This window comes from Formica exsecta, unplaced genomic scaffold, assembly GCF_003651465.1.
Source record: "Formica exsecta isolate Colony F162 unplaced genomic scaffold, ASM365146v1 scaffold16, whole genome shotgun sequence".
Taxonomy (NCBI): Eukaryota; Metazoa; Arthropoda; class Insecta; order Hymenoptera; family Formicidae; genus Formica; species Formica exsecta.
The window spans coordinates 240,920-255,459 of NW_021848922.1; the positions used below are offsets into that span (position 1 = coordinate 240,920).

The 14,540-nt window shown below is 40.3% G+C and overlaps 1 protein-coding gene across 1 annotated transcript in view; it reads left to right on the forward strand.

The window, feature by feature from the left end:
• Nucleotides 1–6: 6 nt before the first annotated feature.
• The window catches only part of LOC115233064 (serine/threonine-protein kinase PLK1-like), a 25,818-nt gene continuing 11,284 nt past the window's right edge, over nt 7–14,540 (forward strand). Inside the window, 3 exon segments of the mRNA XM_029803269.1 lie at nt 7–1,802; nt 13,315–13,419; nt 13,497–13,613. Of these exon segments, the coding sequence (XP_029659129.1) occupies nt 1,041–1,802; nt 13,315–13,419; nt 13,497–13,613 (984 nt within the window). The 5' untranslated portion in view covers nt 7–1,040.

Below are 14,540 nucleotides of genomic sequence, written 5' to 3' on the forward strand. Positions count from 1 at the left end.
GTCGTGAAGGAGCTCGTGTCGTCGAGGAGCTCACAAACACGCCAAATCACGGAGAAACTCGAACCCCGAAGGAGTTATCTGCTTCTACGTAAGAGTCTTCATCATCACGCTGCTGAAAAGCTCCCGGAAGAGCAGAAGAATTCGTAAAAACTCGCGAAGGATCTCTCGCAATCATGGAAGGTCATCTCGGCTTGTCGTAAAGCAGCTAGCGTCACGTTTTCTAGTGCAGCATCAGCTCGATAGTACACGATTAGCGGTTGTGACATCCGAAAGGGTGGATGCGAACTATCGAGCGGTATATTCCCAAAGAGATGCGCGTGCCGTCGCCGGGGGGGATAGAACGTCCCATCTTGCTCCGAAAACAAATGTGATGTTTCAATTTTAATAACATTGGTCCGGAAGAAGTGACAGATAATCGATCGAATCGACAAGAACGAGAGACAAGTTTCACGCGTCGTTTAACAGCATTGTGTGTCATTGTTATCTCACGGTATTACATGTTTCCGTTATCGCGCGGATGCTGGTTACGATGACGTTGATATTCTCTTTCCTTGAAGATCTTATATTCCGCGCAGGAATCGTCAAGATCGTCACTCAGTACACGAGACGTCAACGTATGTAGAAACGAGGACAGAGCGAGCGCAAGTTTCGTAATCATCTCGCTGCATTATTGAATCTGAGCTGGATATGATGCTGGACACGTGTGTCAGCTCGGCGCGTCGGCGTCGCGACGGCGATGATGTCTAAAGAAACTCGGAGCCACTCTATAGTCATTTGTGTCGTCTTATCGATCTAGATATGACAATACCGAACACATCCTCGCATGCGAGATCTCACGACCGACCCCGGGGAAGCTTAAAATCGTCCGAGATCGACGTTTCGTCAAGTCGGATATGACAATCCCGAAAGTGCAACGTATCAAGATATAAATCATTCTCGCAAAATTTTCGGATTGCGATCGAATCGATGACGAGTTCGAAGCAGCGTATTGTACGGAGCGGAATAGAATAGACACGATAATTCTGTAAGATTTCGTCGGAATGTTACCGCCTAGCGTGATCGACGCGCAGGATTCTACGCCGCGCGATGTGGCGATGAGCAGTCGCGGTCTGCTGTCGGAGACAATGTGCGGCGCCGAGTTGCGCCCCATCGAGGCAACGACATGCCACATCGGCAGGTGCCGCGAGGAATTCGACGAAACCATCCGCACCGTCTCGGAGCCGGAATGCTCGAAGCGGAGAATCGACTCGGCCGGTACCGGCAGCACCAGATCAGTACCGGACGCCCGGTCGCGTCAGGGCTTCTCCAAGGGCTCCGCTTCTTTGCAGAGCCTGGTTCGTCGAAGAAGCCGTAGGCATGGCGGGTCGTCCCTACCTTCGGAGATCGAGCTGTCCTCGAGGCAGACCGTCTACCCCGCCGCCCCATCGGATTTCATCAAGGACATAGGCAGCACGGCAGTCTTCCGGAACGAGGAGGAGGCGCAAACCGTGACGCCGACGTCGACGCTCGTCTACGCGACCTCGTCGGCGCAACCGTCGACCTCGAGGGCCGACAATCTGACCCAGGATGTTTCCTCGTCGGCCAGCAATGCGGCCACCACTACGGGCAGCAACGTCACACCAACGACTAACGGCGGTCGTTTCGGCAACGCGGCCGTCTCGCTGATAAAGACGATTAGCGTTGCGAAGCCCGGACCTTCCACGTCTTCCTCTTGGAACAATTCCACCGAGCAGCAGGAGAGCGATTATGTAGTCGATCCCGTGCAGGGAAACGCTTACTACAAGGGGCAGTTTCTAGGAAAGGTAATGCAAATTTCCTTGGATTAAGTTATTTACTGCTTATAGTTAACGAGAGCACAGAAATTTTAAAAGTAGATACATATTTATAGATTTATACCGTTCGATCCGGCAAAATACATAAATGCACCTGTCGCAGACTCGCGTTACAAGTCGATCGCGTTGTCGAGGTCCCGTTTTTCGCGGCGTGGAATGGCATCCCACAGCGACGTGGGAAACCCAGGGTTACAACTCGCTTAAAGCTGTTGACCTTCCGTCTTGACCGCGTTTGATACCATTCCGTATGTTTGTCCACGCTATTGGCGCGCGTCCTGCGATTTACGACGTTCTTTAAAACCTGTCGCCCGGCCGTAAATCGGTAAGCGTGATTGACCGCGCCGGATAATCTTTATTGTTTTGCCAGCTGATTGCCACCCACACAGTGGAAAGACAAGTGTGTAAAGAAGAAAAGAGAAGCTGATTGGCGTGTCATCGATTGGTGACACAAGATCCCAAACGCAATTGTATATATTGGAAAATATTTATAATTTATTATTTTCCCTCGCTTTTGGTATTTTATTCTAATTTTCTATCTTACAGACGAAACGCGTCCTGACGATATAAATCATCGTTATGCGAATATCCATGTGATTAAAATCGCCGTCAGCACCGCGTGATTGCGCGTACAGAAATTTACACGAGCGACTTAATTTTCGCACAGTCAGCTTGGGCCCGGTGTGCGACTACTTCCTGGAGTAAATAATGCATGCCGAGTAATGTGAGACGAGTCGCGATACCTGGCGATCAAATCGGCCACGGAAGAAGGAAAATTACGACGGGATTCATCCACGAGCGTGGATTGAATTATTATTATTTTTTTATTATTAAGGAAATATGGGCGCGCAGCTCTCAGCTTCCACGCATTGGAAGCTTAGCACAGACGGTGAGTCACATGACGCTCCATTTCGCGTACCGGGAACTCTGACAAGTTCCGGCGACTTCGGCGAAAGACGAAGATAATCCGGCAGTGAGATTCTAGAACCGCGCTCGTTTTATCTGAAACGCCCGGATTAGATGTGTACTTTTCACGAGAATTATCCCGCCTCTCTTTCACGGACGCGTCTCGTGTTTGCCGAGATAAAACGTGCCCGTCAAGACTTCCGACAAAAAGGTGCGTATCTTCTTTTTCGCGCGCGGTATTCTCCCCATTGTAAAGTTTTTTTCAAAGGCGACGATTTCTCTCTCTCTCTGCGACGCGTTGTGACGCAACCGTGGGATTCTTGTACGGAATGTAACAGCGGGTTTTTTTTTTTTTTTTTTTTTTTTTTTTTCTTTAGCTCCGCGAGTAGTACAGTTCATATACGTGGATGGCATGAAGAATGAGGCATTTATTTAAAGTCGCCGGCTTTATATATCGACGATAACAAATTCCTCCTCTTCCGAAGCAGAGATGCGCCCGGTCAAGTCGATGACTCTCCATCATGCATAATACATCGAGGGTAGGCTAAGATCAACGACTTCCTCAAGGTCGACTTTTCTAATCGCGGGGAGACCCTTCGTTTTAGTTTGCGGGAATAATTAATGAAATGATGATGATGATGATTAAGCGCCTCTCCGGGATCTGCAAGTATGCACGGCGCTGATTTATGAAACGTCAGTTTCATATCGCCGACAACAATGCAAAATTTATCTCAAACTCGCTAATAATTCTAATTGCACTCTACTTAATGCGAACATTAGCGATTGTTGGCGATTGTCGCGGATAATTGTAGTATTTATAAATTACTAGTTAGATACTAGGGGAACGGGATATATTCATTTAATGCATGTGCAATTAATGAGACGCTTTTTAATCCAACAATAGCGCAACAGCTGTTACATATTCTTTTAAAATATATTAAATGTCAGATTTATTTATAATTTATATTTTTAATTTATATTTTTATTAATAATGTCAGATTTATTATTAACTGCATTGATGATCAACTGTTAATTGATTTGTTATCAATGTAGTTTCGATAAATCGACTCGGTGGTCTGTACCGGGGAAAATGTAATTTCTTTCGCTCGTGGAAACTCGATGGCAAAGAAACCTTTTTCTAAGATTCACACGAGCGTAATCTTTCAACTCTATCAGCCATCGAAATTTATTATCCGTTAGCTGAATTTATTTCTTATTCGTAAGGCGTTTTATTTTACCTTACGACCCGGTTATATAATAAACATCAGCGTCTGTTTTATTACTACAAGCGTATTACTTGTCCTTACGGGAGATGTTTCCTGTTTCTAGATGATGGTTTCCATGAAACGACCGCAGTTCTAAGACCAAGTTCTTATCAACTTTAGTGTGTTCCTCCCAATGGAAGGGTTCTTGGGATCGAAGGAAAACAAAAGCGAATCGAATGAATTTTTTATACTTTTTCTGACCTTTATGACCTTTTGACCGAGAAGGTGTCACATCGTCTCGTATACGCATCCTGTGGATAACGTGCTTCGCGTCGCAAAGCAGGAAGTCGAAGTAATCTCATTATCATTAGATCGAATGAACTCGGTTGAGCCAACATACCCGGGGCACTCCCAGAGGCGGTCTCGTTACGTCGATCTCGTTGACTGGATCGATCTTTTTCTAATCTCGGTTAATCTCACGATTTCTCGATTCTCGCGATACTTGATTTTACGCGATCGCAGAAAATGCCAAAGCTAATCGGCGAACGCACTGATGCGGATCGACCCGGTCGTTCATACAGGAAATATCTTAAATAAATAAATGAAAAGTTAAAATGGACCAACTAACGAGCAACGAAATGGGTGTCAATTAAATTAAAAAATTCGTAAGTGATATACAGTTCACTTTAATCAAATAACATAAACATTTCGACTGTACTTAGTCTTCTTCAGTATAAAAAATATGGTTACTTAAATATAAATAGGTGATGATTATCACCTTTATGTCACCATTTATATAACCATATTTTTTATACTGAAGAAGACTAAATACAGTCGAAACGTTTATGTTATTTGATTAAAGTGAACTGTATATCACTTACTAATTTTTTAATTTAATTGACACCCATTTCGTTGCTCGTTAGTTGGTCCATTTCAACTTTTCATTTATTTATTTATTTATTGCTTTGCAAGATACGAGCTACCATCTTGATTTTATTTTATAGGAAATATCTTTCTCCCGCTGATCCGCCAAAAGGAAAAATTTCCGTCTCAAACAGAGAGGTTCTTTCAGTCATGACGTCGACGACGCGTTTCTCGCTGTCAAAGGATCATTTCGAAAGATGCGATCTTGCGCTGTAAATCAAATGGTTTACCATTCATCAGCCACTGGTACAGGAAATAATATTTCGCGACGATTGATCGATCCAGACTACATCTTGTATGCGACGTCGAAACGTCATTTTGAGGAATGTCATCGGGACGTGATCGCAGAATCGTTACTCAACCAAGGACCGGTCGTTACTGTTCGGCAATTCGAGATATTTCGCGTGTCCGCGACTCACTCAGATGTCACTCGGTAATGGTAAATTGTAGCTTGGAAAGTACGTGTATGTATTGTTATCGCTGATGTGGAAGATGTAGAAATATTTCACATCCGCCCGATCTCCACCGAGATCTCTCCACCGATGCTGGCAGGCTCCATCGCCGCCGGCAGAGATAATTTCCGAGGATGCAGTCTCAGACTTGCGTTCGTATCCTCCTGCTCTCGAGAAAACCGGTCGTCGTTTCGTCATCCCGATTATTCGCACCCGGTCGCAAGGGCGTTACCCCGCGCGCGCCGTATCTTATGTTAGAAATCGGGCTTTCCCCGTTATATGCTGTGCGCGCCGATACTTTATCAAAACTCACCTCTCTCATATTTCCGTATTCCGAAGCTCCCGCTCTCTTCGACGCTATCTCAATTTATTATTCGCAACCGGTTGTCGGTTTCTACATTTGCACTTTAGGGCCCAGCTATGTAGTTGTGCGGACGCAAGGAACATGCGGGTAGCTCCGAAGAAAGCTTCGCAAACGATATATAGTCTTTCATATCAATATTTATTTTGCTTCCTTATAGAGGAAGCTTTGTTTTCGTGACAAAATTTTTTTCCAGTTTTTTATGCCATGAATAGGGTATCATTAAAGGATGATTGGTATTGAATTTGGTGCAAATCGGTAAAAAGGTTCATTTTTTATAAAATTTTGAATTTTTTGAGAAATGTTTGTACACGTTGTAACTTTCGCAAATTTTAAGATATCTTTTATGAGGAACTAGGGTGTCTACTCCCTGGAAAAATATGGAAAACCTGGAATCCTCAGGGAATGTTTTTTATACCTGTAAAAATCAGGAAATTCTCATGGAATTTTATTGGGACCCAGGGAATTTTTTAAAAAAATTCTCTCTTTAATAATTTTGCTTTTATACTATAAGCAATAGACAATCCACCAATTAGCAATGTTGTGAATTGTGTTTAAAATATATTATAAATATATATCTATCTCTGTTTATATATTCAATGTCTTAAAAAACAAAATATTTAGAAAACAAGATATTAAATATGCAATACATATTTTTTATTTTAATTTTTAGTGATAAAAAATAAGTGTTACGTAAGTAAAAAAATATTATCTTAACGAAACTATTCAGTTTTATTTTCAATACATTTGTAAATCTAATACTTGAAACTTAAATGGCTTTGTGTTTTTCCTTTGTATGAATGAAAAGGATTAGAAAACGCGTACAATAAAAAAATTTATCTTAAGAAATTGCATCAAAAAATATTTAAAATATTCTCTTTGTCTGGAATTTTGAACAAAAATACCTGGAAGATCAGGAAATTTTCAGGGAAATTTTTTACAGGATTTAAGTAGACACCCTGGGAAGCCAAAATTGAAAAACCCGCTTGCTTTAAGGAGCTTAAGCTTTGTGAGCGAAATAAAATAATGAGGAAGCAATGGGCAAGTTTCTAATTTGCACAATTTTCATTTTATTTATTTTTTATTATTGTACAATATATTAATAAGGAATTTGATACACATATATTATTTACGCGATAAATTATAAATAGAGACATAATCAAATGGTACTATCTGTCAATGTTGAACAACTAAGAGGGTGGAATAGATACACATAAGACATTGTACGCAATTTCTTTCGAATGAAGGTGCAAATGCTCTTTATTGTACAGTATTGTTATCTGGATTATACGACCGGTTACCAGCCTCCCTTCGTCGTGCACTTTACAAAGGAAGAGTTGCTTAAGGCAACTTATCTACACCGTTCTACTCGTGCTAGGAATATCTCTTTGCTCTCTTCGTCGTGCAGGTTTATTCGCGATTTGTCTCTCGTCTCTCCGTCTCCTCGCAAACAATGTTAAACGCGCCGATAGCGACGGACACATTATATCATATGTGCTAAAATATTTCCTCGACGGTGGTACTTATCAACTCCCTGAAGAGCGACGAGAATCAGATTCTCTCCATCCTTCGATATTTTTTATAAAACTTTTTATAAAAAAAATTTTTTGTAAAAGAATCTTTGCGGTCAAAAGTGTCTCTGGTTTGACAAGTTTGACAGATGCATGTTTTGATTTTTTGCAGCGACAATTACTCGACAAAATGCTTTGTTGGACTGTGAGAAAAATAGAGACCGAGGGTTTTTTTCACTCGCTCTTGGCGAAATCCTCGAACCTTGAAGAGCGCGCGAAACGGCGACGGACGTCGTGACAGAACTTACGAGTGCATACTATAATTCCATCGCTTGTCTACGCGTTTAGTTTTCTCAAGCACGCATATCACACGCGTGTCCCTAATAGGCACGCAGCGCGCGCCCTTCGTGCACATACACGCGAGTCAATGACATCTCGCCCGGCTTTCACTGATTGGCTCGCGGTGTTGCGTGTCTGGTGCACCACCGTGAGGATGAGCTGAACGGATGGGTCTCTCTCTCCATCCTGGTCTTTCCGGATCGTGTCTTCCTTTTTCAGACCTTCGCGAGATCGTTCGCCGGTACAAGGTAACATATAACGCACGATTATCCGACGTGAATAAAATCCGGGATTTAAAGCAATTTCCATTAAAAATAAATGGATCGTATTAAATCCTTCTACTTTCACTATATAAGCATTAAATAGTCTTATCGTATATATATAAGAAAGGGAATGATAAAAATATCAGATAGATATACGTATGCATTGTCATACGAGCTCTTATCCTTCGTCTATAAAAATACCTATCGAAAATCAATCTTGCATGCTCGCTATTTTATTTATTTATATCACGCTGCATCTGTTACACTTAATTGCGCAATGTATTATAATAAGTAAAGCTAAATTCCACTCGTAAGAGATGTAAGGTCACTGTTGACGTGGATTACTCACTTCGACGAAATCGCCAGAGGCTTCTCTCAATTTTCAAAGTTATTTTATGCATCATTGCGTCACAATTTTTTCTGGGGAGAAAATGTAACCGATAAGGCTCATCTCTGAAATGAATCATATCGTTTATTAATAATTATTTTCTTCAGAAGAGACCCCTCTGACCCCTAATCGCGTTGCGAAACGCTCTATTGATGTCAACATCTGATATAATCATCGCATATAACAAATCGTGATATCTTATTGCGCATTATTGTTGAGAATAGATGACAGAATGTTTCAAAGATTATATGTAAGTATATTGTAAAACTGCAGGCCATCGAATTTTTTTCTTGCGAGAGAACTAAATCAATTTTATGTCGGGGCGATTTATATAAACTGCCGCTAAATTTTTTACGCAACTGTCAGATATCGCAATCGCGCGTGCGAGAAGCACATGACCAGCGTATTACGATATGTTATCGACGCGTTTTATTTTGCTATTTTTACAATCTCGTTTTACACGATATACAGATCGTTGAAAAATTCAAGCAAATTCAATTGCGAATAGAAAGAAACACGATGAAACTCTACGGATGAGCCAGATCTATTTCACCGACCCCATTTCGACCCTCCCGACCTTTGGCTTTTGAAATTTATTACGGTCGATACGGGTAACCTTGGCGAGTTTTCTCGGGATTTTCAATTCAATGAAAGGATTTATAGAATACACAAATCCCCCCATCGTTCGCACGTGTGCCTCGAAAATTTTTCTACCTACCTACGTCCGGTACAATAAGCATCCTCGCACAAAGCATCGGGGTTTCGCAGAGGTCGAGCAGAACGAACGTATTTCTTCTACCCCCAGTTTTCTCCCGCTTTTCCATGCGCGAGTATTTCCCGCGGTAAATGGTGAAATGTTCTTCTCGTTCTTTATCCAACTGCATTTCCCAAGCTTACAATTTAATCGATAACCCGAGTAACCTACTAGTGTGTATATATGTATAAGAATATATATATCTAAATATGTATTTATATTTAAATATTTGTATTTAAATATTTATATTTAAATATTTGTATTTAAATATATGTATTTAAATATTTATATTTAAATATTTGTATTTAAATATTTGTATTTAAATATTTGTATTTAAATATTTATATTTAAATATTTATATTTAAATATTTATTGCCCGAATATAAGAATCAGACAATGTATCTTTCTACTTTTGTTTATTCCGTTTGTAGACCTTTAGAAACGATTTAATTCCTCAGATGTCATTACGAGAGGGAGTATGTCAGGGTTGAATTTTGTTTGATCGATACGCTTTTAGCATTTCGTATGCGATTGCATTTTTCTTTGCCTTTGATTATCTTATTACTATAAATTAAAACAAGCTCATTTTAGTAGCCTAATTTCGTAAAATGTGTGACGAAAGCCTAGTGTCCTCGGATTGACTCCTATTTTATCTTGTAAGATAAGAATGCAAGTGACGTAACTTTTATTAATGTTATAATTCTACAGGGTGTCTACTTCGTGGAAAACCTAGAAAACCTCGAATTCTCAGGAATTTCGTTTTTATCTTAAAAAATCAGGGAATTCTCATAGAATTTTATTCGAACTCGGGGAATTTTTTCAAAAATTCTCTCTTTGATAATTTTGTTCTTATATTGCAAGCATCGACAATTTGATTGGCCAATGATCGTGAATTATATGTTTCAAATATATTATCAATATATATCTTTCTCTTTGATTATATATTCATTGTCATAGCAAAAAATACTGAGTAGACATTTTTTATTCTAATTCTTACAATTAATGATAGAAAATGAAAATATTATGCAAATGAAAAATGCTTATCTTACAAAACTCATTCAGTTTTTCCCAGTAGATTTTTAAATTTATTATTTAAAATTTAAGTAGTTTATTTTTCCTTTCTATGAGTGAAAAGCATTAGAAAACGCACACCAAAAAAAACTTATTTTGAAAAGTTCCATCTGAAAATTCTTTAATTTTACCTGGAATTTTGAACAAATTATCTGAAAAATCAAGGAATTTTTTTACAAGCTTTGGATGGACACCTTGTTTTAACTCGGATTAAGGGAGACTTATTATAATCACGCATATTAATTAGAGTATTTTTCTCTTAATCCAAAAACATAAAATCTCTTTTCCAGTTTATCGTTGATGCTGTCGCGGGAAAACGACGCATCCCGGACTTTCACGGTCTAGTGATCTCTTTGCGACGATAACAATCGTGTTACCGAGCGCGACTGTAACGTGCCAGGGTATATTCCCAGCACGGAGAGTGAAACGAATCGATCGACGGCGAACAAGACTGCCGTCACTCCCGCTGCCGCGGTTGATAAGCCGGAAAGATTAATGAAAGGTCAGGGCCTCGTTAAGAGCACCGGGAAAAGGAGTGGGAACACGCGTGGTTTCCCAAATTTAGACACACGAACAGTCACGTGTGCGACTAGTATATATCATGTAATAAACGTCCTTTTGTTGGTTTTAAATTTATTCCTCCTCTCGCTTAATTAGCAAAGAAAGCCCGCTCAACTCTTCCATGAACTTTTCTTGCAGGAGAGAAATGAAATCTCGTGCGTGAACGAAGCGAGAGTCACTGGACGAGGACGAGCATCATCAGTCGCGAGGAGCGCTTATTGTCCGCTTCGTCCTCTCGCTCGGACGGGAAATTCCGCGACAGACGGCACGAAGTCTCGTTTAAAATTGCGCACGCCATTATGTCCGATTGCAAGAAGTGAATGGCGCGTGAATGGGATTATTTCTCTGGAATCGAATCGATGACGCACTGTGCACGCCGTGCAAAAACCGGTCGGCAAGGCATGGCGAGGCACAGCCGCGGTTCGACTCGCTCGTTTTCTCTGCCGCGCGTGCAGAAACAGCGGCGTCGAGGAGCGGCCCGAGGGCCCGTTTCGACGACCCCGAGACGGCCAATGAGACTCGGACTAAACGGACGCGGCTCTTGACGAGCTGACCGCCGGGGAAATCAAGCCAAGTTAACGGATCGCCGTCCTTCTCCGCTCACGCGAAGCGAACGTCAGTTCCCTCGACGCGGCGTATCGGGAAAATGACGTTCGCATATTAATCATTATCTTCCGAGCTCGCGGCTCTTGATTAATTATTTGTAATTCATGATTCGCGAACGCGCCATGAATATTTAACGGAAAGCCAAAGGAGGTGATTACGAGCGGTTGGCTGCTCGTGTAACTCTCTGACGGAATGGAAGAGAGATGCTCGGCCAGCTCGACGCGTTCGTTTGCGAGAGTATTGTAAAAAGAAGAAAAGGCTCTCGATTACATAGAGAAAATAATGCAAATGATTCTTCATTTCATGTTGATTCCGATGAAAATGCATATGTACTGTCCGGTTCGGATGAGGAGAGCGAACGCGAAACAGGGACAAGGCTCGGGGAGGTTTTTGTCAACAGTCCATTTAACCACGCGCGTGCACACAAAGCGCGTGCACGCGCGCAGGAATGTATTTTTAGTCATCGCCAGCGGTATTTAAAAATAAACGAAACGCTTCGCCATATAACCGTATTCTGTTTGAACCGCGTACACACGGTATGGTCTCTCGTTGCACACCCGGTATTCAAGTCCGGATTATCGTGAGGATGATGAAACGAAGGATAAGAAGTATTGACGCTTTTCAAACGGAATATGTCGACATTTAACGCTTCGCATTTTAGTTCGATTTATTTAATTTTTCCCTCGAGTGTTATCTGGATGCAAAAAATTGTGTGTAATCAGGATGTCTATTCTCTGGAAAAACATGGAAAACCTGGAATTCTCAGGGAATTTTTTTATACCTGGAAAAGTCAGGGAATTCTCATGGAATTTTATTGGGACACAGAGAATTTTTTTAAAAATTCTTTCTTTGATAATTTTGTTTTTATACTGTAAGCATATTTTTAATTAATTTTGTTTTTAAACAATTTGCCAATAAGCCATGTTGTGAATTATGTGTTTAAAATATATTATTAATATATATAATTTAATGTTTTAACAAAATAATAAATATGCAATACATATTCTTTATTTTAATTTTTAGTGACAAAAAATAAAAATGTTATGCAAGTTAAAAAATTTTATCTTAACGAAAGCTATTCAGTTTTATTTTCAGTACATTTATAAATCTAGCATTTGAGACTTAAGTGGCTTTGTGTTTTTCTTTCTTATGAATGAAAAGCATTGGAAAACGCGTACAATAAAAAAGCTTATTTTAGGATATTGCGTCAAAAAATGTTTAAAATATTCTCTTTATCTGGAATTTTGAACAAAAATACCTGGAAGATCAGAGAATTTTCAGGGAAATTTTTTACAGGATTTAAGTAGACACTCTGGTAATACTCACGAATCGAGGGGAAGAGATAATATATATATTTATAATTGCGTGACACGTTATTGTCGCGACAGGTTTCGCGTTTTTGTAACGATGTCGGGATATTTTTAGACGAGGTCTGGCAATTGGCCCATCGAACATGCCTTTTTTGTTGTATGAAAATTACGCGTGTGCGATTGCGAGATAATTGTCGTCATCCGTTCAGCGGATGAGCTTTTCCAGAAAACGATGTCGATTTTATTCATTTTGATTTTAAGCGATTTTCTAATTTATCGGCAATAAGGGGAAGGTGAATGCATCCTAATTTATAACGACATTCCTTATTTAAACCGCTACAAAATTGAGAATGTTATTTTTAGCAGACTATATATGTTCTTTTTTTCTTCACGATTCGTTCATTTCGCGATTATTCAACTTTTGTGCCATATGACATATTTGCTATTTATATCTCATAATTATTAAAAACCGCGCAAAGAATGGCATCCCATAAAAAGAAATTTATTTCACTTTCTTCTCCTTTCTTCCTTGGATTGCGGCGAGGCGATAAACAATAATTTCAGAGACCGAATGCGGTCGCGGAGAAAACCTTTCACTGTGGTCATTGATGGATGATCGAAGAGAAATTCTTAGGATCTAGTTTGAGATTTCTAGGACTCGGAAGGAGGGGGCTCGGGCCTTTTATCGTCCTTCAGAGACGGGTCACATTGTTACAAGAGATTTTGAAAATCATGTTATCTCGCTTACAACGAGATTTTCACGCGAATCTTTATTGCGATTATCTCTATAGCCAGATTCCTGTCATTAGTAACGGTTCATTTTTCACTTTTCAGGGTGGCTTTGCGAGAGTCTACCTAATGACTGACGTCAGTAACGGAAATCAATACGCGTGCAAGATTATCCCGAAGAATCGGATGCAGAAGATTCACATGCAAAAGGTGGGTACTTGTTAGAAAAGCGCATCTGTCTCTATATTTACACATTTCGCTGAATAACGTATTTACTTTGTTTGTAGATTGCGCGTGAGATCATGATCCACAAAGAGCTGAATCACGTAAACGTCGTCCAGATGCATCACTACTTCGAGGACAATCTCAACGTGTACATGCTTCTAGAAGCCTGCCCACGAAAAGTATATATATACAATATACATCTCTTAGTTACCTTGCTAATGTTTATTACTTCTTACCGCGCATTCATGAGAAAAAATTTCGCAACTCCATCTTCTACTTTTATGATAATATCTTGGTGCTGGTAGAAACTCGTCGATACTCGTGGCCGTTGCTTTATAAATTATTTAAACCGTCGACAGATATACTTAAAGCGATAATAAATAACGTCATCTTTTTATTTTATTTTTATCGTGTATTATGTAGTTGCACGATTTTTTAACATCCTTTTCCGTCATTTCTCGCTTTTAAAAACTTATTTCTCACGACATGCAACACCTGCAACGACTTGGATCGTTGTGTCGGAATCATTGTGCACGCCGTAACCGAGAAACAATTATAGGAGCCCGTCTGCAAACGACCGCGATCAGTAACGGCCGCGTATTTTCACCCTGCCACGCCGGAAAGAGAGCGGCACTTGCACTCTTCATGGCTGATCTGCCGACCTGTTTGTACCGTTAGGATGCGACGAAGCATCAACTAATCGCTTGATTATCCTCGCTCTCCCGCTCGATCGTCTTCGCGACTCCTATTTCCGTCCGTTTCTCGCGAGAAGATCGCTTGATTGACGGTTCAAGTCACGAAAAAAAGTCTCCATCCTGTGAAAAATTGTTTAGAGACGTAAACGTAAAGTGTGCTTGTAGCGAAAAAGGTGAAATAATGTGCGATAAGAAAAAGATTGAAAGCTGACGAGAACCATGACTTTAGTAGTAAAAGAAAATATTGCAGACTCTTAAAAGATCCACGCCTTATATCACATAAAACTGTTTACGGGAGGAACTTTTCAAGCTTTTTCTCGTCGCGTAAATAATCTCGGAAAATTATTTGGTTTCGCTGAACATGAGAGCGTGAAATAAATAACATTGGTGAGTATTTAGCGAAATTTTTTC